At 43.9% G+C, this 26,085-nt stretch overlaps 1 protein-coding gene across 7 annotated transcripts in view; it reads right to left on the reverse strand.

The window, feature by feature from the left end:
* Nucleotides 1-385: 385 nt before the first annotated feature.
* FGFR3 (fibroblast growth factor receptor 3) overlaps nt 386-26,085 on the reverse strand; it is a 52,380-nt gene continuing 26,680 nt past the window's right edge. For 2 of the 7 annotated variants that reach the window (XM_085223624.1, XM_085223625.1), the window contains exons 6-18: nt 21,807-21,930; nt 21,123-21,313; nt 17,131-17,281; nt 13,136-13,330; nt 12,150-12,294; nt 11,939-12,060; nt 10,560-10,670; nt 9,951-10,141; nt 7,972-8,094; nt 6,367-6,437; nt 4,989-5,126; nt 3,475-3,580; nt 386-3,396 (exon numbers count right to left, since the gene is read on the reverse strand). In XM_085223624.1, the coding sequence (XP_085079750.1) occupies nt 3,232-3,396; nt 3,475-3,580; nt 4,989-5,126; nt 6,367-6,437; nt 7,972-8,094; nt 9,951-10,141; nt 10,560-10,670; nt 11,939-12,060; nt 12,150-12,294; nt 13,136-13,330; nt 17,131-17,281; nt 21,123-21,313; nt 21,807-21,930 (1,833 nt within the window). In that variant the 3' untranslated portion in view covers nt 386-3,231. Of the gene's footprint in view, nt 3,397-3,474; nt 3,581-4,988; nt 5,127-6,366; nt 6,438-7,971; nt 8,095-9,950; nt 10,142-10,559; nt 10,671-11,938; nt 12,061-12,149; nt 12,299-13,135; nt 13,331-15,935; nt 16,081-17,130; nt 17,282-21,122; nt 21,314-21,806; nt 21,931-26,085 lie in introns of all 7 variants that reach the window. The other 5 variants (XM_085223630.1, XM_085223629.1, XM_085223628.1 and 2 more) reach the window with 5 other exon arrangements.

Raw genomic sequence — 26,085 nt, forward strand, 5'->3', positions numbered from 1 at the left:
CTATTAATTTTATACGGCCAATGCTTCCTGAGCTGCAGCAACCCCCTGCACTCCATCTGCTGCCAGCAAGGCACAGATTAGAGTTCCCTTCCACGTTCACAAATACGAAGGAACCAAACGCATCTGCCCCTTGGGTGCTGGGCAGGATGGGACCCCGTGTGCCCATCCCACAGTGCATTGGATACTTGCTCTGTGCGCTCACACACTCTTTCCCAGAAACCGCTCTCATAGTGGGAGAGCTCCTGTTCTGAATAAACCCAAGTTTCATTAGCAAACCCTGCCCTTGTGCTAGGACTACTTTTTCTACTTTTTCTACTTTTTCTTTCTTTTTTTTTTTTTTTTTTTTTCTCCAAAGGACCCTCACAACTGGGAATAAACCCCAGAATTTAACAACTTGTTTATTTTTGTTTTTATTTTTCTTGTAAAATTAAGTTTGCCATGTTAACAAAAGCAGAACAGTTTTATTTAGTGTTTGTCTCACACCTTTGACAGCTGCAGCTGTCAGGCACAGAAGTACATTATTAAAATAAACTGAACAGAGTTGCTCGTTGAAAAATCACGCTATGCAAACCTGTGGATTGTAACATCAACAGTATAAAATGTAACAAAATTGGAATTTTAATTTTTTTAAGCTTTTAAAGATAATAGTCCAGGCTATAAAACTATATAAGCATTGAATAAGAAATGTTAAGTCAACAAGTCTACAACAGATACATCTTGTAAAAACTCAATAAATTATATATATATTTATAATATCTAGTAACATTTGAAATCATGCACAGTTTTGTACATTTTCTTTTTTCAGTACACGAAACACAATGCTTCGAGTACTTGGAATGTACACAATTAGCAGACATTTGTAAGAAAATACCAAAAAATTCTTTTTTTTTTTATCCCAACAGAACAAAATTCTATAGAAATCTACCTTCTCAAACTTCCATTGAAATAACCTCAAACTATAAATTATTTATTTTAGGATAAGGATTTTGTGGCTCTAAGAAGGAAAAAAAAAAAAAAAAAAAATTAAAAATGAGATGCTGCTATCCTGCTATTCTGAAACTTTGATATGTAATATGCCCCAGAGAAAAATGTAAAGGAGGAATTCAGGATGCAATTCTCCTTGCCTCTCTGTGATAGCAGATGAAGTCTTCTGGACAAAAAAAAAAAAAAAAGAAAAAAGAAAAAAAAAAAAAGGAACAAACAACAACAACAAAAATTCACCCCAAACCTCCCCCCTTGTCAGCTTGAGCCACGTGAAGGTTCTTTTTTCACTGCTGTCTGACATTCAGGAACAAAAAAAGCACAGCATTTCAAAAACAGAAAACTAGGCATTACTGGCATTTTTCAATGTGTTAAATGCAAAAGAAATATGCAGTCGTTGCATCTCCCCTGCAAACAGTGTCACTCCTCTTGCTATTCTGCCCGTATGATATTTCTTAAATCCAAAATACAATGTTACTGGCACAGGGGGAAAAAAAATTAATGCATGTCATCCAAAGTCAACACGTTGCTTTGCTGTGTGCTACTTATTGACTCGACCACAAAGAATACCTTCATTCGAAAATAGAAAAATAAACACCCACACCCCCGTAATGAACAGTGGTTAAAGTGATGGAAGAAATCTTGGCCCTCTTTTTTCTGAAATACATAAAAACCATCTCTCTGCTATTTGTTTGGTTTTAACCACTGGTGATCTATTGAAAAATAAACTTACCTTTGCTCACTGCAATCCAGGATAAACTAATATTTTTTTAATGAATACATATATATATATATATAAAACATTAAATGTAATTTGTTAAAGGACTGTACATCTATACATTCTTTCAATATTTCCCATAAACACAAAAGAAAAACTTGATTGATATACTTTTTCTCCATTTTTAATAAGTTAAAAAAAAAAACACCCTTAAACTCGGTGAAATTTAAAGTTTACAGTAACGCTACGCTATTTAAACCAAAGAACAGATATGTTAATGTCTATAAATAACTTTACAAATATACACGTTAACATACAATTTTTAAAACAAAACTGTGAAGATATAAAACAAACACAACTCTTCTCTTTCACCCAGATCAGTATATCCTAGATTGCAATGCTCATATTTTGAGACTCTTTCTCAGTACTGCTTTATCTTGAATTAGTATTATACATTCTTTTTTTTTTTTTCCCCTATATATTTATTTATATATATACAGGATATATTTATAGATATATACACAGATTCTCTGGAATAAACCTTTTTGATATAAGTTAAAGGCTCTTGCCTACAGGTACCCGTAACTTCTTTCTCCAAGTCACTGCATGTAGATGGAGCAAAACCGCTGGTGCCAAGGGCTGGAGGAGTTTCTCCCCTACAACTTGCCCTTTGAAAGCAAAAGTATGCAAACCCCCGTCTCCAAAAAGCAAGATTTTCCCCAGATCGGTTCTTCCTGTAGGTTGGGACACAGCTCAAGATGCCACATGGGTGTGCAATCCCTACGGGACATGGCCAGTGGCCAGGCAGTGCTCTCCTCCTATAGGATGACTTGACTGTCTTTTTTTTTTTAATTTTTAATTCTTCCTCCATCTTGATTTGCGTATTATTTATTTTTCTTCTTCTGAAAAAGATTCCTTCTATGTAGCTGGGAAATAAGGTCACGAAGCTATAAAAACGACGACAACAAAAATATAGATATTTCTATAAATATATGAATCCCTGCAGGCAACGTGGCTTTTCAGCTCCACCAAAAAGGTTCATGTACAGATTGCATAAGCAAAGAATTTCTACATTCTTTACATTTTTTTTTCATTAGCTTTTCTTTTTTTTTTTTAAAAAAAAGGAAGATTTTTTTCCTCTTCTTCGTATTGTAGGCACAGATTGGCTACTCAGCAAGCGCAGGCGGGAGGGCAGTGCCCTCAGGTTTAACATTCTGCTTAGGAATAAAGAAAAAAAATTAAAAAAAAAATCATACATGATAGATCATCTTGGCAAGAGATGAGTTCCTTCAGGCCAAACAGTGCTTCTTGACTTTTCGTACAGCAAACGGGGGAAAAAAAAAGATTTGTTTTAATTTCTTTTTTTTTTTTTTTTTTTTTTTAACCCTGAACAGTTCAACAACAAAAATCCTCTGGCATCACCGAGCAGTTTAATGGAAACATCCTTCACTATGGGTTTGTCTTCGGCACTCTGCGCTTGCGCCAGGGTGGGCACACTGCCTGTCTGTCCATCCTTCTGTCCAGGGGGGCTGTCATGTGCGGATGACACCGTTACAGGGTGCATGCTTGGGCAGGCAGGGCTCATCAGGCAGCAGGTCATGTGCAAAAACCGAGTCGTCCCCTGAGGAGCAGGTGCTGTGGGTATCCTGGCCAGCGGGCGAGTATTGCTCAAAGGGCACCGAGAGGTCCAGGTACTCCTGAAGGGGGACAGACCCGTTAGTGCGCTTGGAGACAAGCCACCCCTCCCTGTATTCCTACACCAACATTACACTCACATCAGTGGATGTCATGGTGAGGACTCTTTCCAGGTCTTCCACCAGCTGCTTGAAGGTGGGTCGCTGCGAGGGGATGGCATGCCAGCACTCCCGCATGATCATGTACCTACCAGGCATAGAATCACAGGGGTTGGAAGGGACCTCCAGAGATCATCAAGTTCAACCCCCTGCTAAAGTAGGTTCCCTACAGTAGGTTGAGCAGGAAAGCACCTGGGTGGTTATTGAAAAGCTTCAGAGAAGGAGATTCCATGACCTATCCAGGGTTCTGTCATCCCCACAGTAAAGTTCTTGCTCATGTTTCATATGGAACTTCCTGCGTTCCAGCTTGTGTCTATTGCCCCCTGTCCTGTTGCTGGGCACCACCAAAAAGAGACTGGTCCCCTTCATATGACTCCTGAATTTTAGATACTTATAAACAGTTATGAGATCCCTCTCAGCCTTCTCTTCTCCAGGCTTGAACAGCCTTTCCTCGTAAGAGAGATGCTTCAGGCCCTGAATCGTCTTTGAGGCCCTTTACTGGACTATTTTTAGATTACCTCTTATCTTTTTTGAACTGGGGAGGCCAGAACTGGACAAAGCACTCCAGATGTGGTCATACCAGTGCAGAGTAGAGGGGAAGGATCATCTCACTTGACCTGCTGGTCATGCTCTTTTTAATGTACCCTAGACTACCATTGGCTGTCTTGGCCACAAGGGCAGACTGCTGGCTTATGGCCAACCTGCTGTCCACCAGGGCACCCAGGTCCTTCTCCATGTGGCTCCTCTCCAGTAGGTCATCCCCTAACCTGAACTGATGCATGCAATTGGTCCTCCCCAGGTGCAAGACTCTACACTTGCTCTTGCTGAACCTTATCAGGTTCTTCTCTGCCCAACTCTCTAGCTTCTCCAAGAAGAAGATGACAGGGAAGGTGGGCTGTCACCCATAGCAGTGCTCATCACTCACTGTGAGGCTCAACCCTAGAATTCTGTCTGCCTGAGAAAAAAGCTATGGGTGCGGGAAACCACATAGCCCAGCCCCCCAACTGCCATGTCAGGAGCAGCAGGGAGGCAGCCCAGCGCTGAGAGGATGGCTGCAATTCCCCTCCAAGCATGGGTAGGCACAGCCTCCTCCACTCAGACTGGCTTGAGGAATCACTGGAGCTGAAGTAACGAGGAAGGAACTGAGTCATTATGTCATTTTCTGGGATACAAAATGGGCTGTGGCTGTAACTCCAAAGACAGCCCGTCCCTGAGGCGTGGAGCAATGAGGGTGTGAGTCTGCACCCTCATTTTAGGGACGGGAGGAGGGATCTGTGGAGCCCTCACCTCATCTATGCATGTGATTTGAAAGCAGGATGAGGGCCTCTCCTAAGAATGAGATGCCAGATCTGCACACCAAATTGCCACTCAACGAATGAGGAAGAAACATGACACCCCAACTACCCAAAGCAGGGCCTGGCCATGGCCCTGGCAGTCTGTGGCCACAGAGGGAAGGGGGAATTGGAAGAGGAGAAAGGGTCACCCCCTCCACTCACAGGTCGTGGGTGCAGTTGGCGGGTTTATCCATCCGATGGCCCTCTTTCAAGAGTTTGAAAAGTTCTTCAACAGGAATTCCCGGGTATGGAGATCCTCCCAAAGTGAAGATCTCCCATAGTAGCACTCCAAAAGACCAGCTGGAAACCAAAGAAAGATCTTTAATATTCAATGAGGTGTTTTTTTTTTTCCCTCCACATTCACCCCCCCATCCTCCCAATATCCCTTTCCCCCTGCTCTGCTTTATTTCTGTGCAGCCATGCATAGCTAACAAAGTCATCAATAGCATGACTAATTGCCTAGGCCATTTTTACTAGTTACTTGGAGATCTCTGCTGATCCAACTCAATAGCAAAGAAATCCCAGGCACCAAGTCTGAAATTGAAATGAGCATTTAATCAGATAGGTGACAGCCCATCTATTACCCCCAGCTCTTTGTTAGGTCTTCCACCAGCTCCACTGAATGGAACAAATCAAATTATTCATGCACAGCTTCACTGAATCGCAGGCTTGGAACCACAGGCCACTAATTGTGCAAGCTGATACCAAAACTTGCTTGTTACAACACTCATTTCACTGGTCAAGCTGAGAGAAAAATACCCCAACAAAAATCAGCAGAGCACTAATGTTACACACTCCACTCCTGCAGCTGTGCTCTGGTTAAAAGTCCTCTCTTCAAAAATATCTTCTGCCTTCTTCATTTTCTTTTTAAAAACAGGGATTATCTGTCTCTGTTTCAGGCATGCTCTCTCTCCCATTTTCTAGCTTTGATTTATCTGTCATGCCCAATGCAGCATTACCTAAGCATGGAAACTATGATTTAAGATCAATAAAGCCAAAGTATGTGAAATTTACAGAAATAGAAATGATTCATTTGTCCAATTGCAAGCGGCAAGCCTTGGGGAACAGGCAGCCTGTCTGCTAAATTACTGTAAAAAAACCATTATTAACCAAATATTGAAATAAAGTGTATGCATATTGAGCTACTTTGGTCCGTGTGAAGTTCAGATGCGATGAAAACTGCTGAAACTGCTTCCCAGACTGTTCTGCTTTCCCATCGAGTCAGGAAAACGAAAGAGCAGTCTTTAAGAGAGCAGCCTGCAGAATGAATCTCCTCATCTATAAACCACACAAGAAATACCTGCCTGCCTTCCAGTAACTTTCCAACAGCTTACTAGAGATTCTCAGTTAAAAGCAACCAGATAACAGTAAAACAGAACCACGTGTGCAAAGCTGCAGCCTGGAATTGATTCATTTGCATTTTCATCCCCTGATGCCCTGGACAGAGCTTGAGTTTAGCAGTATGTTTGTCTTTGGGATAGTATGAGTGCTTATTTTGCTGTCATTTTATTATTATTTTCAAATGTGGAATAATGCTTACACATCGCTCTGGTGAGTATAGACCCGGTCAAACAATGCTTCTGGAGCCATCCATTTCACAGGCAGCCGACCCTGTGATTAGGAAGACAATGGGAACATCCCATCAGCATATTCCCCCAGCCACAACGGCACCATCTGAATCTTCTTTTCTAATCCAGTTTGAAACATTTTCATTAACAATCACATCTGTCTTCCCGGTCACTGCGCAAAGCAGTAGTGGCCACATATAAACAGATTACAGCATTTGATCCCTGGATCTTTGCTGACAATCTTTGTGGTAAATGCTCTCTGCAGAGAACTGTACTTCCCTGCCAAGGCAGGTTTAACATATCAGAGCATCTAAATCTTAGCATGAGAACTGCACCAATTGCTCACATATGCACCTAGCACTGAAGCAGAGCATGGCACAACACTTTTCATCTCTTTGATTGGAAGAAACAGTGTGATGCACAGCCCAAATCCTGCTTAGGCTGAACTACAGGGGGAACTTTGGAAAGTGCTCACCAGGGCCAGATCCTCCAAGAATCAAATCTGGATCCCACTGGAGTGAAAAAGAGCCCTGATCCCAGGTTTCCAGGGGATCATTCTGCATCAGGGTTATAAATATGCCTGTCCCATTCGAGAAAAGAGACAACAAATACTAGTTTTACCAGCCCCTGTAGTCCAAGAAAGGACTGCTGCTAGGCTGAAGTGTAATTTGGCTACGGGAGGGTTTTGTTCTTTCTTACCTTTCATTTCATTAGGACAGGCAGCTAGAGATGGGACATAAGCAGAGTGCACAAATGGGTGCACACTTTCAGCTACACACTGCAGTTCAAACAGGGGAAATCCATCTTAGCTGGAATAAAAATTCCCAATATTTTCTAAAAATCATGTTATGATATTGCAAGGGATTAGTATGGGCTGGTGGGCTTCGCAGAACTGCCTGAGCGTTTAGACTCCTTGCAGTTATAAGGCTGTGGAGTGCTGGGACATGCTTCATGCTCTGCACTGTGGCAGTGATGGGGAGGGATGTATCATGGGCTGCTCTGAACTCAACAGCTGCTGTAGGGCTGTGAACCATGACACTGGTCTTCTCTCCTGCTCTTCGATCCTAAACTCTACAGAAAATCTAAACTGCTTTGGGACCATCTCCTCACCCTTGGTAGTGGAACCATGAAGCTGCTGTAAAAAGCAGAGAGAAATACGTGAAAGCCAGGTAGCTCCAGAAACACACAAAGAAGGGATACTTGTCTCAAAAGGGTTCTGGAGGAGCCAGAGGTTGGCTCCTTGGAACCTTTATGGACAGCTGAGCAGTAGGCTAGAAAAGGCTCTCTTTGGTAAAAATCTTGACTTCTCTTAACCTAGAGTCTATCTGACAGAGGTATCAATCTCTCAACCAGCTGCTAGTACTTGCAACATTTGTCAGAAAGAAAATGAATGGTGGGAGAATGACTGGGACCAGCCTGCCTATGGTTCTTCACCAGGTGAGCTACAGCAGATTTCTTTCCCCTAAGCTCCTTTAGCCTCTCTGGAAAGGGAGATGTGGAGTGAGGGCCACTTCCTGCAGGGACAGCAGCTCCTTGTGAGAAAGAAAGCTGCATGTGCACGGCAGTTCAGTACTTACATTGGTGGTTTTCTTGTAATAGTCGATGTTGTGAACGTCTCTAGCAAGGCCAAAATCAGCTATTTTCATCACATTGTCCTCAGTGACTAACACATTCCTGGCTGCCAAGTCACGATGAATGCACTGTGAAAGGTGAGCAAGTCAATAAATAAGGGCTTGTTAGCTGCTTGAGCCTGGATCTAACAGCAACGTGTGGTTTATGAGCTGCCGTTTCATTGACTCTCAAGCTCATAAAGCTGTGAGTACTGCTTAATTCCTGGCTCTCTGTGTCACCGCCTCATCATGCATGCTCAGTGGGAGCCACCTCTTAGCAACACCTCATCAGAAGCCTCAGCACTGACACGGCCATGCAGCGTTTCTCTCCAAAAGGGATGCACGGGTAAGAAATCAAACCTTCCTCTTCTTATAGGCACCTACTGGTATACTAATTTGTCTCTAATGCATTTGCTCCACAAAGAGGAGCACTGGTTGATATTTGGAGTAAAAATCCTCAAATTAATTAAAATATCCCCAATTTACCCAAAATACATCATAGTTATTAGCTGAGAAAGAAGTTAAAGTAGCCAGCATTGTGCAGAAAGGGCTTTAAGCCACTGTGAACCACGACTATGAACTGCAGTCATATGCCAACAAAGCACTCCCCAGGGAGCATCCTGGGCATGGATGTGCCAAATCTACTCCCATCTCTGCTTGCAATGAGCCTACACATGCTGGCTGCAACCACAAACACGTATGCAGCAAGAGGGATGTCCACAGAATCACAGAATGGCCAGGGTTGGAAGGGACCTCCAGGATCATGAATCTCCAACCCCCCTGCCACATGCAGGGCCACCAACCTCCCCATTTAATACCAGACCAGGCTGCCCAGGACCCCATCCAATCTGGTCTCAAACACCTCCAGGGACAGGGCATCCACAACCTCTCTGGGTAGCCTGTTCCAGTACCTCACCACTCTCTCTGTAAACAATTTCCCCCTGACATTCAACCTAAATCTCCCCTCCCTCAACTTAAAGCCATTTCCCCTTGTCCTGCAGTTATCAACCCTTTCAAAGAGTTCAAAGAGTTGATTCCCCTCCTGTTTGTAGGCTTCCTTTAGGTACTGAATGCTGCAATGAGGTCACCTCACAGCCTTCTTTTCTTCAGGCTGAACAAGCCAAGCTTCCTCAGCCTGTCTTCATATGGGAGGTGCTCCAGTCCCCTGATCATCTTCATGGCTTTCCTCTGGACCCTCTCCAACAGCTCCCTGTGTTTTGTGTACTGGGGGCTCCACGCTTGGACGCAGCATTCCAGATAGGGCCTCACAAGAGCAGAGCAGAGGGGGACAATCACCTCCCTGTCCCTGCTGGCCACCCCTCTTCTAATGGAGCCCAGAATGTTGGCTTCCTCTTGGGTGTCCTTTATTTTTAGCAATCTCACAAGGGAGTTGCGGGGGGAAGTCAGGGGCACATGGAACTCCTGACACTAAAGTAATGCTTCCCAAGGTGAAAGCTCACAACTCTGCATGATGTTCACCCTAACCACTGCTGGCTGAGTCCCGATCTAAAAATAAATTAATTCTACAAGTGGCAGATGCTGAATTGCTGAGGGCAGGCACCAAGGTCTGGGCTGAGGAGATTTCAACTGCAGTCTTTCAGTATTTAAAGGGAACTTGCAAGCAGGACTGACTTTTTACGTGGGTATGTAGTGCAAGGGGGAATGGTTTTAAACTAAAAGAAGGGAGATTGAGGTTAGATGTTAAGAAGAAATTCTTTATTCAGAGGGTGATGAGGCCCTGGCACAGGCTGCCCAGAGATCCATAGGTGCCCCATTCCTAGAGTGCTCAAGGTCAGGTCAATGTGTCCTGCACAGCCTGATCTAGTGGGGGGCAATAAGCCCACAGCAGGAAGTTGGAACTGGGTGGGCTTTCAGGTGCCTTCCAACCCAAACCATTCTGTGATTCTCCGACCAATATTTTTATCAACTGAGGTTTCTCAACTCACTTTCTGTGATGCCAAGTACTCCATGCCCCGGGCCACCTGGTAGGCACAGGAAACCAAGTCTTTAAATGTCAACTGCTCCTCGGGCAGCTTGCAGGTGTCGAAGGAATAGTCCATGCCAGGTGGGCGACGTGCCCTGAGGTATTCCCGCAAGTTCCCCTTCGATGCGTATTCAACCAACACGTAGAGTGGTCCTGCAAGCAAGAGTACCATCAGCAGCTAGAAGAGACATAGGGCTAGGCTGAACCCTAAATCTCATCTTTTGGGTAAATTTGGACAGTCAGTCAGCAATTAAATAATCCAAAACTCTAGGACGTAATTGTAAACTTATGAGAAAAGGAGAAAGACACAGAGGTGGACCTCGGGGAAAGGTGCAACTCAAGCCAAACCACATCAGAAACAGGCAGGAGCTATCTGGCCATCAGCAGGGCCCAGACAAGTTTCACACAGTTGATTTGTGAGCAAGCCAAAGGAAGGAGGAAAAGTTTTTCAGCACCGATCAAATACGGTGGTTTGGTCCTATCCAGGGCAAGCTCCAGAAAGCCATGTGGAAGACTAAGACCAATGCTGTGGATGCAGGAAAACAGCTCCCTGAGCCCTGCCAGCACATACCGTCCTGTGTACAGGCACCGAGGAGGTTAATGATGTTTTTGTGTTTCCCAATCATTTTCATCATTTCCATCTCAGAGACCAGGTCTGAAAGATCCTTGTCTGTGGCATCATCTGCAGAAAGAAAGAGAGGAACAAAATGAATGTTTTGTTAAGCATTTAATACAATTGTGGCGTAGCCATGCAGAGACTGATGGGGAATGAATATGCAAAACGTGTCACTCTTTGTTTTTATTCTATTTTGGGAAGAAGTCTCAAATTAAGAACAAAAACTACTATCACAAAAAAAAAAATAATTCAAAAAGAAAAATGGAATAAAGAGAAATGAGATATGAGAAAAATGCTTATATGTAAATCAATAATACTGTTCATCTTCTGTTTCATCCTGACGAATATTGAAGAAAAAAAGCCAGTTTGGGTATTTGGCATCATTTTCTTGCATTGTATCCCCTGTACAGCAAGGGGTTGGAATGAGAAGATCTTCAAAGGTCCCTTTCAACCTAAGCCATTCTATGATTCTACGACTGTTTCCCTCCCTTACGTCCAGGGGCTTAGAGTTAAGGTTGTAGGAAGGTCAAAGCTGGGATGGGGAACAGTGCAAAGAATGTATTTTTCTACATGGAAAACTGTACATTTTCTACAGAAGAAGAAAAATGGGGAAAATCTCCTCAAATGGATGCTTTGATGCGAAGAGATGGAAATGTTCCTGCCTCCAGAAACAACTTAGAATGGACCGAAAGAAATCTAAAGAATCTTTTTCTGATAAGAAATGTTTTTGTGTAAAAAATGTCACCCTGTTAACCTCAGACCTGGGCTGCACATTGCCAGAGTGTCTGCCCTGCCAGTTCCTGCTGAACTCCTGGAACTCCTGGTCATTTTGTCTAGGCATGAGGAACAAAGACTCCTATGGAGGTGTCCTGTGCATTCTCCATTTTGGGCTCCCTTCCAGCTTTCATCACTTTCGGATTGAGGTTATTCAATGAGAGGGCAGAAGGAGTTTGGCAGTGAATTTCTGTAAACTCCAGCTGAGCGTATTGCATAAGCTGCTGCTATAATAGCCAGTTTTGGTTATGGGGGGAGTAAAGAGCAGACCGGTTCCTGGAAATGGCTAGAAGTGCAGGTGCTTTCCCTCCTTCTCTGTGATCATATTACCCCTTGGCAAAGAACTGAGTTAATTCCCATTCCCTTCTCCTGATGGGATTTACGCCTTTACATCCTCTCCAAGAAGACAGCCCTCACCCCGAGGCTACATGAGTGAAGCAGAAGAGTGGCTCTTCTTGCTTTCTTCTACTGGATCTGTTTGTACAAAGGACTTTAAAGACAGGGGAAGAGAGGAAACCCCAGCACAATATGATGCTCCACCCTCCACAGATTCCCCATACCTTTTAGCATCTTGACAGCCACCGTGATGGCCTTGTTTGGCTTGTCTTTATCAATCCCAATTGCTTCTGCCATCACCACTTGGCCAAAACAGCCCTCACCAAGCGGCTTCCCCAGGGTCAGGCTGGAGGGAAGAATAAGTAGGTGTTAGCAGGTGCTGGGGAGGTGACACTCCCAGGAAGCATGGAGACCCTGCTGGTGGGTTTGACTGACCGAGTGCGTGCCAATTCCCACTTGGGATCTGGAGGAAGTTCCAGCTCAGAGACGTTGGCCAGCATCGGCCCATCGCTGGAGGAGAGACGAGTGATCCGGACCAGGGGTGTGTTGGAATTCATGGAAGAGTTGGACTCCAACGACACCTGCTTGGGTAGAGCAAATTAAGTGTTATTGCCAACTGTATCCCAAGCAGGTGAGAATGTGCTCAAGATGGAGGGTTTTGAAGTAGCTCTGTATACTGACACCTTTCTGGTAATTTCTACATGGGCACTGCCCCCTACCCTTGCAAAATTTTGCTGATCTAGGCAAACATGGTCAGGTTCTTCACTGGTGGAAAGCAGAGACAGGTCAGCCAGGGCTCTCCTGCCAGGAAGACTCTTAGCAGCTGCATAATAATGAATTAATTTGCTCTTCTGCTTCCAAACACGTCTGGGTGTGCACAACTGGCTATGGGGTGACTTCTCTTCTGGCATGGTAAGTGGCCACCACATGCCTGAAGTCAAAGCTGGGACATCTGCATACTTCCCTACGTGGTTTTACACAGTGCCTCTTGCTCCAGCCCCTTTGCAATTACATGTGGCAGAGCATCTCTAGATACATGGAGGAAGAGGAACCTCTATGAGAAATGGTTTCCAGTTTGCTAATGACCTCAGTGAAAACAGCCTCTTGCTCCCCAAATTACCCCTCTATCAGCATCAAACCATTCCCCCGCAAGATCAGCTTTCTGTGACATCCACAAGTGCACTGTGAGCATTGGGAGCTGCTCATGAACCTGAAGCAGATGCCACCAGGTACTGCTCCACTGAAATGGAAACAAATGAATAAAAGGGCAATAAACTCCTACACTGCAGCCAACTTATGTTGCTCTTGGACAATGCCCTTCTGGTAGAGTTTCTCACCTATAAAGAAAATGGCAAGGGGAAAAAAAAGAGAAAAAAAAAAGGAATGAATATAGGGGGGAATAGGAATCTTGTATCTACTTTCTGTTACCTGTCTCTTGAGTGGAAATTTGGAGACTTTCTGTACAGTGGTGGTGTTCATGGCTTTTTTGTTTGGCATTTTCATCCTGCAGATAATCACAATGACCAGCACCAGGATGAAGAGGACTAAGCCAGTGCCATAGCTGAGAATGCCAGCATACACTGAGCCTGAATCATCCATTTCCATCAGCTCCTCTGCTGCAGGGCGACAAGAGACAGCGGTCAGGTGGGGCCAGCACTGCCTGTCCATAACCACACACACACAGCACAAAGAATGTGGGGAGGACCTGCTTATCCACGCAAACGTTCTGACTAACTCCAGTGAGGTGACCCTCCTAGGCCAGTGGTTTTCCACATGCAGCTGCAGCTAAAAATATTATTTTGATTTGCCTTTTCCTGGGACACTTTTACTGTCTTTTGTCATAATGCTGTAGAGCCTTCAGCCCACAGGTTGAAAACCACTGCTCTAGACTGAATGCACCTTCATGTGTCTGTCCCTCTGAACCACATCTTGCTTTCTCCACACATCCAAACCATGTTATGGGCTGCCTTGGATGTGCAAGGATTGCAGGATGGAGGTTTGCTGCCTTTTGCTGATCTGGCCCCTCTGGTAAGCGCATGTGGACCTCCCATGATGGTCTCCATCAGATCAGTGCCTGCTCTGAAGGACCAAAGGACTCAAAGGGCACCCAGGAGTAATGCACCACAAAAGGAAGAAGTCTCACAGCAGATATCTATGTAATTATTTTGTGAAAATTCAGTTCTGGTATGGCTTGGAGGGGTGGCTGAGCCAGGAGGGTGTTGGCATGAACCCATCAGCAGGGGCTGGTCACCTTCCACCAATGCATTTTTGGGACCAGCAAGGTTCAGATGCAATTCTCAACTGTTCCCTTCAGGACAGGCACTTTGCTCACTTCAGGACAGAGGAAGGGCCACGACAGATTTCTGTCCCTTAAAGGTGGGTCGGCATCAGAGGAACAGTCAGCAATGGAAAACTTTACAGTGAAGTCATGCCAGCATGATTAGCTTGCTAATTTAATTTAAATCCATGCTTTGCAATCAGTGGGAGCTTTTCCACCTGCAGCAGCAGGCTCCAAATCAGGTCTTTGATGTCCAAGATGCACATGGAGAAACAGCCATGGGTGACCATGGGGGCTGCACCAGCACAGGTGTGCCCGTGTGCCAGACGGCAATCTCTTCCTATGGGGAAGGGTTTCCAGATCTTTGGGATCACCGCATCTCTGCTCCATTTCCTCCCTTAGAGAGGGCAGGGGATCACAAGCAGAGGTTCCCCAGGAGAGCTGGATCCTGCTCCTCCTTTACTATAGAAGGCAGTGCTTTGGAGCCTGCTGCTGCACAGATGGCTGTCCTACTCCATAGCTGACTTCGTTATAAAGTTCTGCTGATTTTCTTCCTTCCCATTTTAATTTGCTTAAATAGGAGGCATGAGTTCATACATTTTAAAAGCAATCTAATGGTTGAATAAGACAGGTTGAGGAGATTCTTAAGTAACAGAGATATTAGTGTTCTAACCAAATTAAGTGATTTCTCATCCAGTGGATGGCAGAAGCAGAACCAGGATCAGATTAGCTATTTTAAAGCTGGCAAATGAACAGAGAAAAGACCAGCAGATCCTACCTGCAGAGGGTCAGGCATGAGACCCAGGAGAAGAATTTAAGACCAAATCACCCATACAGACAAAGTGAAGACTAGAGATGCCAAAGTTCCTCATTGTTAAACACACCTCAAGATAGGTGTGTTTGTGAGTTAGACACAAGTGTAGTTTACAACTGGGTGAGCCAATCTGGGTGCCTTTTTAGTAAAGAACATACTTCAGGGCTGTTGCTGCAGCCTTTGCAAGGCACAGCACCCACTTAGCTTCCACATTAACACTGTTGATGCTTTCCTGGGCTGCCCCCATAGCTAGAGGTAGATCCTGCAGGTGAAAGCACAGCCCTGAACCCCTTTTGAAGGCAGACCACTCCTGCTGCATATTCTGTGCTGACTTCATTGTCAGTGAGAGCTTTGCACGTGAAAGGATCACAAAATCGAGGTCACTCGGGCCTCAGATTTCAAGTCTACAACAGCTTTCATCATTTTCAGCTATGGCATTTGGTGCACCGGGAGCCAGAGCTCCTGGGCTCTGACCATGGATAACTTTGATGGACCTCCTGTTTAAGATCAATGTCTGGGCCTGCTCGTCCATGAAGCAGAAATAACACTAAAAGAGGGGATAGGTGTACTCATACCAACCAGCTGTGCATCTGATTTTAGGTTGAGATATGAGATTGAACAGAAAGGTTTCTCCATAAAATGATCCACTGTATGTGCAGGGTTTAGATGCCTTGGACCATCCGATGAGGAGTTTTCTTCTCCCTCTGAGTACACTGGCAGCATACAAAGCCAAAGTGTCTATTCTGGTATCTAATGACAGCCTCCTAATGCAGAGGCTGTGAGCACCTCTGGGTTATCACCATCTAAGAAGATACACACCATTCTGTATCATTACTCCAGTAAGAATTTAAACCCTGGGATGAAATGACTGGACTAGATGATTTTATGGTTGGACTAAGTGATTTTAGTGTTCTTTTCCAACCATAATGACTCTATGATTCTATGAAATGCAAAATCTGTCAGCTGTGAGTATGCAACAGGGGTCTTCTGCTGTGCCAATTTGCCAGTGGCACAGCAAATCACGGATGGGTCCCTCCTTGGGTAACATGTCTGCAGGAACCTGGCATCTCTAAAGCAAATGTCAGAGCACCCTGGAGAGGGAAGGAGAGGCCAGCACAGAAGGAAATACCTGGTAGCACCGTCAGCCAAGCAGAGTGATGTGAGAACCCAATAGAATTCCCTGCGAGACAAGTATATTCCCCAGCATCCTCAAAAGTAACATTTCGCAAGTACAGAATCTCTAGCTCCTTATCCGTTGTGTTAACACCTGCTGTCTAAGGGGAAAAAAAACACACACATATAGAAAGAAGGAAAACAAAGAGAATAAGCCACATTCCCAGCAAGTGTGAGGACACCACAGGCAAATTTCAAAAGCAGATTAAAGTGTTTTTTGTTGTTGTTGTTTTTCTATTGGCCCATCTTCCACATATATTCATTCATTCCCCTCTGCAACCTGCAGTCAAAAGCAAAAAAGTTCCCTTCACCAGGTTCTTACTCTGTCCCACTAAAGAAGCATGCAAGCAAAAGCATCCAAATGAAAAATTGCCCCCACAATATGACTGACTTTGGTTAGTAGGGTGAGTATAGGGTGGGAGAGAGGGAAAGTAAGGGGGAAAGATGGAAGAAAATGAGACAGGAGGGGAGAGATGGTAGGAAAGACTCAAGTGCTGATCAGATGAACACACAAACATTGAGTTCACTGAAGAATACTGCATCGTCTTTTTTTTTTTTTAAGAATGATTTTCAGAATGAGCATTTCAAACCCATCATCCAGCTTCTGCTACCGCAGTATCACTAATCACAAGAAGGTGTCAAACACCCCAGGGATGCAACAGCTGGAGTCACACCAGAAAGCTCAGCACACTGTGCTGCTCTCTGTTTAATGTGTTTGCTTGTACAAGTCAATATATGACTTATTTCCCAATTACTTCTCCAAGGGACAGAAGACAGTCCACAATGACTGTATCAGTTTTGGATGCAAAAACCTTGCAACAGCTTGGTTTTCCAGAGTGCTGAACGTCACAGGTAATTAGCATGCAGTTCTGTTATCAGCACTCAATTGAAAGGAAGGGAAAGGAATAAAAGCATGAAGGATTGATAGCAAAATTTGACAGTCATTTTATTGTGGGAATTTTTCCATGGCAATTGCTGTATAGGCGTTACATTCTTGTAAAAAAAAATAGCAAGAAAATAAGATAAAGCCATTCATTGTCAGTTGACAGGGTGTAATACAAAATGAATAGTAATTTTAATCACTAGCTTCTTAAAATGTTATAGCTCATTCTTGCAGTTGCCAGGGCCTTGGGACAGAGTCTGTGGTTTACCTGGTTTTGGTTTGCGAATGTGGAGCCAAAATGGCTTTTCGGCTATGCCTACGAAATTGTTGGCTCTACACAGATATTCTCCTTCATCTTGTTCTGTCACATTGAACAGATTTAGGTTAGCATCGGCTTCAGCGTTTTTACTGATCCAAGACTGCAGGAATAGACAGAAACCTGAACTTCAGTAAACCAAACAATACCTCAATCGAACCTACATTAGCTAGGATTGACTGTTCAAGCCTATTTTCCTCCTGGCTGTAGCAACATCCCCACATCACCCTGTGATGAACAACCTACCCAGGACCTGGGCAAAGAAGAAAAGTCCCCAAATCACACACAGGTCACCCTTCTGCCCTTTGCTGGTGTTCCTGCTGCTGGAACATGCCATTTCTTCCCAAAACAGAGCAGTTTCCCACCTCTCCATCTGATAGTAAAGACCCTACAGCAGTTCCTTAATAACTCTGCAGACAGGAGCACCAGAGAAAGGGCTTAAGCAGAGATTTGTGTTTGCAACTCGGCTTGGCAAATACTGTTTCAATTATCAGATTCCAAAATAGAATTTGGAAACAAAATATAAGCAGTGGCGGTCTGAAACTCGCTGCTGACTTTGCCTTTCAGAAATTAGCTGTAATTTTTTCCACTGCTTATAGGAGCCTCTTCTTTACTAAATAAAGTGGCGCACATAAATCAAACAAGCTTCGGACTGTTAAGCAGAGTTTTACTTCTCTTCTTCCAAGCTGCCACAACTGCACATCAGTTTGTTCCTAAACAGTTTGTATTTTGCTTGAAAATAAGCAACTATTTTGGGTGGCCTCGGTAGTAGGTTGGAGAAACTCTATAAAAGTATCAGCTTCAGTCCTGGAAATGAAAATATACCAATTGCATTTCTCAGTTTTGTTCTTGTGCTCTCAAGCCTCACCTCAGTGATTTCCATTTTCAGGGCCTGATCCTGCCAGCGTGGCTCTCAGCCCATTAAAATCAATGGGGCTGACGGATCTCATAGGTTATTGGAAGCCAAACCCAGAGGTGGCATCAATATGGAGCCATTGTGCCCATGACTGATGGCAAACACCACTGGTTTTGACCTGATCTCATCTCTGAGGCTCACATGCTGCAAGGTCTGTCTGTTCTGACCAGTGGGGAAATGTGCCTGCCTGCTGTTGCTGCCTTGTTTATAATTAAACCAGGCATGTTTCAGTGCAGAACGTGCAATTTAGCCTTTGACAAAGCCTGGGCACCGTGCTGCCAGCCTCCCTCTGAAATTGGAATGTGTTTAGTGTTCTGCAAAGAACAAGGGCTTGCCTTTGATCACAAATGAGCCCTGGCTTTCAGGAAACTGGCGCAGGTGATGGCTTGGTATTGTTGAGCTGTTTGAAAAATGGGTTGAAAGTACAGCATTCAATTTATCCATCTGGTCTGGGGTAGGTTTTGTCCTCGATTTAGATTTATGGGGAAATTTCATGTGCTAGGCATCTCTCCTTGCTTTGATGGAGACTGAGATGTTCCTCCTATACAAACTGCCCCTTAGCAGCTCTTGTAAATCTCTCAAAAGCAGGAGGGAAAGGCAGACTGATAAAAAAGCCTTATCTCTCTGCAGGCACCATACTGGTGGGAGTGGGGGGCCCTTTCTCAAGAAGCTGTTGTCAGAAGGACCACTACCAGGACCCTGCAGCAAGGCCAGGATCACAAAATCATAGAATGGCTAAGGCTGAAGGAGACCTTAAAGATCATCCAGCTCCAAACTCCTGCTCTGGGCTGGCTGCCCCACTAGATCAGGCTGCCCAGGGCCCATTCAACTTGGCCTTGAGCCAAGGAATGGGGCACCCACAGCTCTCTGGGCAGCCTGTGCAGGGCCTCACCGCCCTCTGAGTAAAGAATTTCTTTCTAACATCTAACCTAAATCTCCCCTCTTTTTGTTTAAGGCCATTAAAGAGGATCCTGCCTGAAAGCAAAAGCGCTGCATGACATAAGGTCAACAAGTCCACGCAGCCAAAGGACAGGCCTGAAGATGACAGCAAGATCATCTTTTGTTTTGAAAAAAATAAGCACATACACCCAAAAAAAACAGAAAAGAATCCCTGCAAAGCTGGGCCTGCTACAGTTCTGTGGAGGCCCAGGACTGGCACACAAAAGATGCATCCCAAAATGGAAATGCTCCGTGCCCCAGTGCTGATGCCAGCATTAACACAATTCAAAGCATTCCTGATTAACCAGAAGTAGTAAATAGACGTGTGCTGGTCCTATTCAGCAAAAATAAAACCAAACAGAACTTCTGCTTTTAAACGCCTGCCTGTGCTCCCCTTCGAGGAATGCGTCCACAGAAGAGGAGGTATTTGGCAATTCTAATTACCTAGCCACCCCGGTGCCGCTCCAACGTAATTTTAAAACGCTATTTATATGGACTATTTATATGTTCTTTGCCACAGCAAAATGGAAGCCTGTGCTTGTGACACAAGGCACTGTTCGCAGCGGCTCTGCGAACTTCCAAAAGGTACCACTTCATCCCATGGGGACCACACACGGAGCTCGGAGACTATGCAAGATGGCATGTGACACAGGCAGCTATTCAGAGCGTGCTGCTGGGCTGTGAAACCAGGGGGAAATTCAAATATGCATAATTCAAACACATTTGGAGACACAGACAGAAAATAAAAAGTTTTATCAACTCGCGAGAAGCGCCTGCTGCCAATCCTGAAGAGCTGTCTCCAGCCATTTCTTCCAACCAATCTGTTATTTCAATCTGTGTAATTATTTCCAGGGTCTCTGGCTTTTATTATCATGCATCTGGCTGAGTTACAGTTTTGTAGATGCTGTCTGATAAGTTTGTTTTAAATAAAAAAACAACAAAACTTCATACAAAGAGAAAGAAGGGTGTGTGCAGCAGGATGTGCACAGGGGATGTCCATGAGGACAGCCTCAGCTTTAAGTTGCAAGGACAGAATCTGTTTCCAGAAGCAGAAAAACTGGATTTGGCACTATTCTAATACACGCAAGCACAGGATGCCTTCAATTATGAAACAAAAAGAGGGGGAGGGGGGCTTATAAGTCCAATGCTTTTTTCCCTACTTTTATATCTGCACTGGCTCAGGAGAAACCAGACTTTCTGGCTTTGTTCCGCCTGCAACCTGGAAACTCCCTTTCTAGAAAGCATTTGCAAAGTGGAGTTTTACTGAGTGAGTTTTTGCTCAGTAAAATATAGGCTTTCCTGAGCATGGATAACAGCATGGCTCACAAATGTTCATGGCTGGAACAAGGCTTTCTTGGCTCTCAGGTGCTGGGATCTGAGCATTATTTAGTACATGTGCACTGCAGTGTACTTGGAAAAGGAAAGAATGTGTGTTACTTGGGAGCCTTTCATTTTAATAAGCCCTGAAAATACCTCCATTGAAGCAGTAAAAAGGGTTATTTTTCCAATTTTAGGTCAAATGCAATCTGACAGCTTCCCTTTTATAATGCTGCATTTCTCACAGTTGCCTCAGCCCTTGCAACTACTTTGCTTATCTATGCCACTACAGTAGTTGTGTTATCTCTGGCAAACAGAAAAGTCTGGAACATTGACATTAGGACATTTTTGCTGTTCCCCCTCCAAAAGCAGAGTATTCCATTGCACAGGCTTAAAGAAAAGAACAATCCCAACATGATCCTTGGCTTATTCTCATTATTTTTTCTCATAGACATGAAACAAGCATATAAAATGAAACAAAAATCTGATTTAAATAATAAACACCCTTCTAGGAACTGTGGTATTGAGCATATTCTGTCGAGAGCTTCTGGTTCTCACTGCACTGCTAGTCTACACCTTATTTATGAACATATCTATAAAATTTTATGGCTTCCATCGATGGCAAGAACCTTTACTCAGTGCTAATGTCTTCTGCCACAAGACAGTGGGCTCCTCTGAGAAGTAACCCCACAATGTAGCTGGTTTCTCTAACACTGAGACCAAGGCAGAGGAAGGGATGCCCTGAGAGTAAATAGAAGAAGCGAGCACCAACCTTCAGCACTGTGACGTAGGGTGTCCCATCAGGTCCATACTTGCTGCCGTTGACTTCCACGTGTTTCAGCCACTGGATATGAGGCTGGGCATCACTATAGACCTTGCAGTGAAATTCCACATTGCTCCCAACCACCACGGTCTGATTGGCAGGGAGTCCTGCTTGCAGGATTGGTCGGTGGGGTGATCGTTCTGAAAAATGTAGAAGAGGAATATGTGAATTCATCCATTCTCCTTCCAGCAAGGACTCCTCTCTGCATCTTTCAGTGCTCATGATGGAAAGAGAAAATGCTGTTCAGTGATAGCAGCTCACAGTGATCTGGCAGGAGTTGTTCCAGATGAAGAATCTCCTTGCTTTTCAGCACAAAGGGTGCAGACTGGGAGTGTCATCTCAGGTATTCTGCCTACCTCACCAGCCAGTGCTTCTCAAACCAAACAAGGAGGAACCACAAAGAACAGAATAGAAATCTCAGCCCTGCTCACGTCATTCCTTTTCTGGCCCCTCTCGAGGCCTGCTACATAATTTATTCATCACAATCTGAAACTGAATTGCTAGTCAAAAGGAGGCTTCCTCTTGGCTCCAGGTATTTGGGAAAGGAACCAGGCTCCTGCTTCCTGCATCCTATCATACGCCTGTTCAGCATCACCACAGATCAGCTGCCGAGGGAAAACAATGAAATCTCACCTAAAACATCAAGCTGGTACGTGTGCCTAATATTGCCATATTTGTTCTCCACAACACAGGTGTAGTTTCCTCGATCTGATGGCACAACACTCTCCATCACCAAGCTCCACTGCTGGTGTCGCAACTGGAAGAAGAAATGAAATCATCAATTCCATGGTCAAGTGTTATTATCACCAGACCCTACTACTTAGTGAGCAATCAGTGAACTCCTGCATTCTTGACCAGCACAAATGGACCCCAGAGCCAGCCTGAACATCACCATTTCAAGGATCACTGAAAACTTACTTTGAAAAGAAATTAAGACCAGTGCATAAACAGTCCCATGCAATGTAACACACTGAGATTACAATGGGGGCGTGTAGATACTTTCACAATAACAGCAATGAAACCTGCTGACTGCTACACTAGATGTGGCACCTCCATTAGAATAACGAGTTTAGAAGACATCTGTTGAGACAGCTCTGATGTGAATCACAGAATTATAGAATCATAGAAAGGCCTGGGTTGAAATGGACCATAATGATCATCTAGTTTCGATGCACTTGTCCCCTGTGCCAGACCACTTGGGTCCAGAGACTCCATCAGCTCAAAACACCGCATTCTCGTCTGCAGAATCTTACCAATTGCTACATAACTCATGAAGATAACTAAGAACAACAAAGCTCATAATTCTTAACCTAACATATTTTGAATGTCTATGCTATGGGGACAGCATGGCTATCAGAACAGAAATGATTGACTACAACTGAGTTAGCCCCCAACATTTTCTGTCAATAACTGAGTAGAAAATATGCTCAGCCTCTTGTCTGGTCAGTCCTTTTCATTCTGCACTACGCCTTCATTCTAGTTGTTTTTTTCTGAATGTATGTCCAGAGTTACTGGTTGTTCAGCAGCACGAAGGGAAAGCTCAACCCATGTCTCAATCTGACCCACTGCACTGCACTCCTGGATAGAATGCTTGTTTCTAACAAGTTCAGAGGAAGTAATGGATATGGAAAGTAAATCTTGAATTAAAACAGAAAGCAACCAACATAAACAAAGATGACTTCAAGATGCACAACATATAGAAGCTCTCAAAATCTCTGAGTATTCATTTGATGCCTTCTGTCACTCCTGTTCAGGACATTTAACTTCATTAAACGTTGTGGAGGTGACTCCAAGGACACATAAGCCAGAGATTACAATAATGGTGAGCTATAGAATGTCAAAGGCTCATGGAAAAAACAAGGAGGTAACTGCTCCTGGAGTTTCCTTCCTGCAGCAGGTGAACTCAAATATGAAGCTATTTAACCTCTTTTGCTACATATAAATTGCATCCACATGCTTTCCTTTAAAGGGCCAAGTTGCAATTAAGTCAGAATTTTGGAAAGAGAAGATTTAGAGTCATATGACCTAACAGTTTAAACACCTTGTTTAGCAAAAAGCCATTCTGACGAAGCCCCATGCTTTGTACACCTCTAAGTTCCTGGAATAGCAGTGCTGAGAATCCTACTTTTCAGATGTGTGAATATAAGATTTCTTTCCATTTCAGCACTGGTCAGGCTGGATGGGGCTCTGAGCAACATGAGCTGTAGATTTCCCTGTTCATTGCAGGGGAGTTGGACTAGGTGACTTTTATGGGTTCCTTCCAACTCAAAAGGTTCTATGATTCTATACACGTAGCAGGAGGCCATGGCTATAGTCTTCAGAGGAGCTATGGTTGTTGCAGATGTCTGACTGTACCCACTGTCCACCCAGAATGGCACATACAGAGCTCAGTGCAGAACTAACATTTCACCTTTTGTAAAGCAACGTCCCACTTGGTTCATCTCTAACAGCACTGCAATTACAGGGCAACAAGAGCTGTAGGAGCTGAACCCCAAGTTCACATCTGAACATTCTATATGAACTATCAAGAAAGTTTGAACGCAAATTTGTGCTTATTAGCTTACGTCCATACATGTTTGTCTCTTAGATGTATCTAAAGACTTCTTTTAATCCACTCTTCAGCACTGTATTCGCCTATGGAACCCCAAGGAACTGCTCCAAGGAACTGGGACTCCAGACACCCGGCTAACTCCCTAGTCTAAAATGTATTATAAAATCAGGTCCAAATTAAGTCTTTTACTTAGCATGTCTTGTATTTACATTCAAGGAACTTCTTATCACCGGGTTTGTGACAGGGACTTTGGACTCTGAACAAAGATCTGAACCTGGCGACACAAACTCTGGAAGAAAACTCTTCTAGAAGCAATAGTGCTTTTTAAAGGTCCAGATGTAATGGATAATAAAAAGGCATGTTCCCAACTTAGGATGCTTACTGTACTTGATAAAACACTAGAAACATGACATGATTTAGTGCAGCTATTAATCAAGTTGGTGAGATACTAGAAATCCTTCTGGTTTATTTGTTGTTGTCATTCTTGGCTTCTTGTGAAACAAACATTTGCAGACACACTTGGAAACTCAGTGAGTGTTTGTCAGACTGGTATGCAGGTCAGTGTGATGGTCTGGGGAAGGGATAATCTTCTACCTCCCCTCCCCCTGGATCTTTCCTTCTAGGGTCATTTAACACACACAGGCTTACAATATTAGGGATTCCAACAAGGATTTAATCATTAATGCTCTTTGGGAAATTTCATATGATAAGTCATATGAATTTCTTTCCTCTATCAGTTAAAGATGAACTGTAAGAAGCCCAATTTAACCCAGGTTTCATGTTTTCAACACTTGCCCTTCTCTCTTACAGAATTTAAAGAGGGCTCTGACAATCTCACAGGGTGTAAACGCCATTTGCAAGAGGTAGAAGTAGAACAGTAGTCAATTTTCAACTACTGGCCGCAGACCTTTCACAATCAATGTTTAAATTCTCCTGCATGTTGAGAACAAAAGAAAAAATTCCCAGCTCAAAGATTTCTGGGTCAAGACCAGCTCTTGACATGAAGCAAGCCAACCAAACTCTGCCAGATCTGGATATTGCCCATTGTTTTCAAGCTGCCTAATCCTGTTATGAAGCTAAGTTGTAACAGGGAATTTAAATCTTAAATACATGAGATACTGAGCAGGTTTTCAACTTCTTCTGGTTCAAATCTCAGCTGATATCTATCAGTATATTTATATTGGATGAGATTTGCATCAGACTACTTACAGCTAACTGTGGCTCAAGAGCAAAAGCAAGCAAATATGAGAAGGAAAATTACAGAGAGAGAAAGATGTCTTTATATCCTGAGAAGGACAAGGAACTATAACTAGACAGAAAGCTTAAGCCAATCTTGCTGTAATTGGCTTGACATCGCCTTCAACAGCTCTTTAAGCACTGGCTTGTTGCTGGAAGGTGCCCCTAGAGAAACAAAGCATAGCGATGCCAAAGAGTCACTACCGTGTTGCAGAGGATGAAATGTGTCAATTTAAACTCAAGGATAGATTAAAACCACTGGGAAGCGGGTAGGGGAATTGCTTTCAGCTTTACATTTTATTCTGCAAGCATAATTTAGTGCAGCTGATGTCACATAGTTTTGTAAAAAGCCATTTGAACAGCGCACGCAAGCCTGATGCTCCTTACAGCATACAATTAGTAAAAGATGCTTGTGCTTCATAAATGTTTTCTGCTGTAAGACTGCTTACAGACAGGAGTTGCTTCCCCACATCTTCGCTCTCCTTAAGTTTTCAGATCTAAAACCAAGCGTGCCCTGAGCCTCGTCCAGGCTGGAACGGGAACAGGGCTGAGGAGGGACCTTCAAAGGCTTTACTGAAACGACCACAATGGGCTCTTTCAGGAATGAGCCTGAGCTAACAGGAAAGAAACAGTCCAAAAACGGTGGGGAGGGAATGCTTTTTCAAATCATTTTCTGATTTCTGGAGCCCTGCACGCTCTGCATGCCGAGCCCCTGTGAGAGGGTTACAGATGTGGTAGGCATCAGCATAGAGCTATTTAAGGTTCTAGTGAAGGTGCCTTCTGAAAAATCCCCTTCTTTCCTCGGAACTAGCTCAGAGAGATGCCAGGGCTGGCGGAGTACAAACTGAAAATAATTGCTCAGAATCTGATATTGTTATATCCAGCTTTGCCAGCTGTACTCTTCCTAAATATGTCTTGACTGTGACCTTCAGGGGACAAAGAAACAACAGAAAATATTGCTGCAGATGATTTTCTAGTTAAAATCCTGTTATTTGTCATATATAGTAGCAAAGAAACTTCTGGATAATTCAATCGCTTGAGTGCACTGGGTTGTGTCGTGCACCCAAGCCAGAGTATTTACCAGAAACACTGTATGGTAGAAAGGAAAGAGGGAGAAGGAAGAAA

The sequence above is a fragment of the Meleagris gallopavo genome, chromosome 4 (genome assembly GCF_905368555.1).
Source record: "Meleagris gallopavo chromosome 4, MGAL_WU_HG_1.1, whole genome shotgun sequence".
Taxonomy (NCBI): Eukaryota; Metazoa; Chordata; class Aves; order Galliformes; family Phasianidae; genus Meleagris; species Meleagris gallopavo.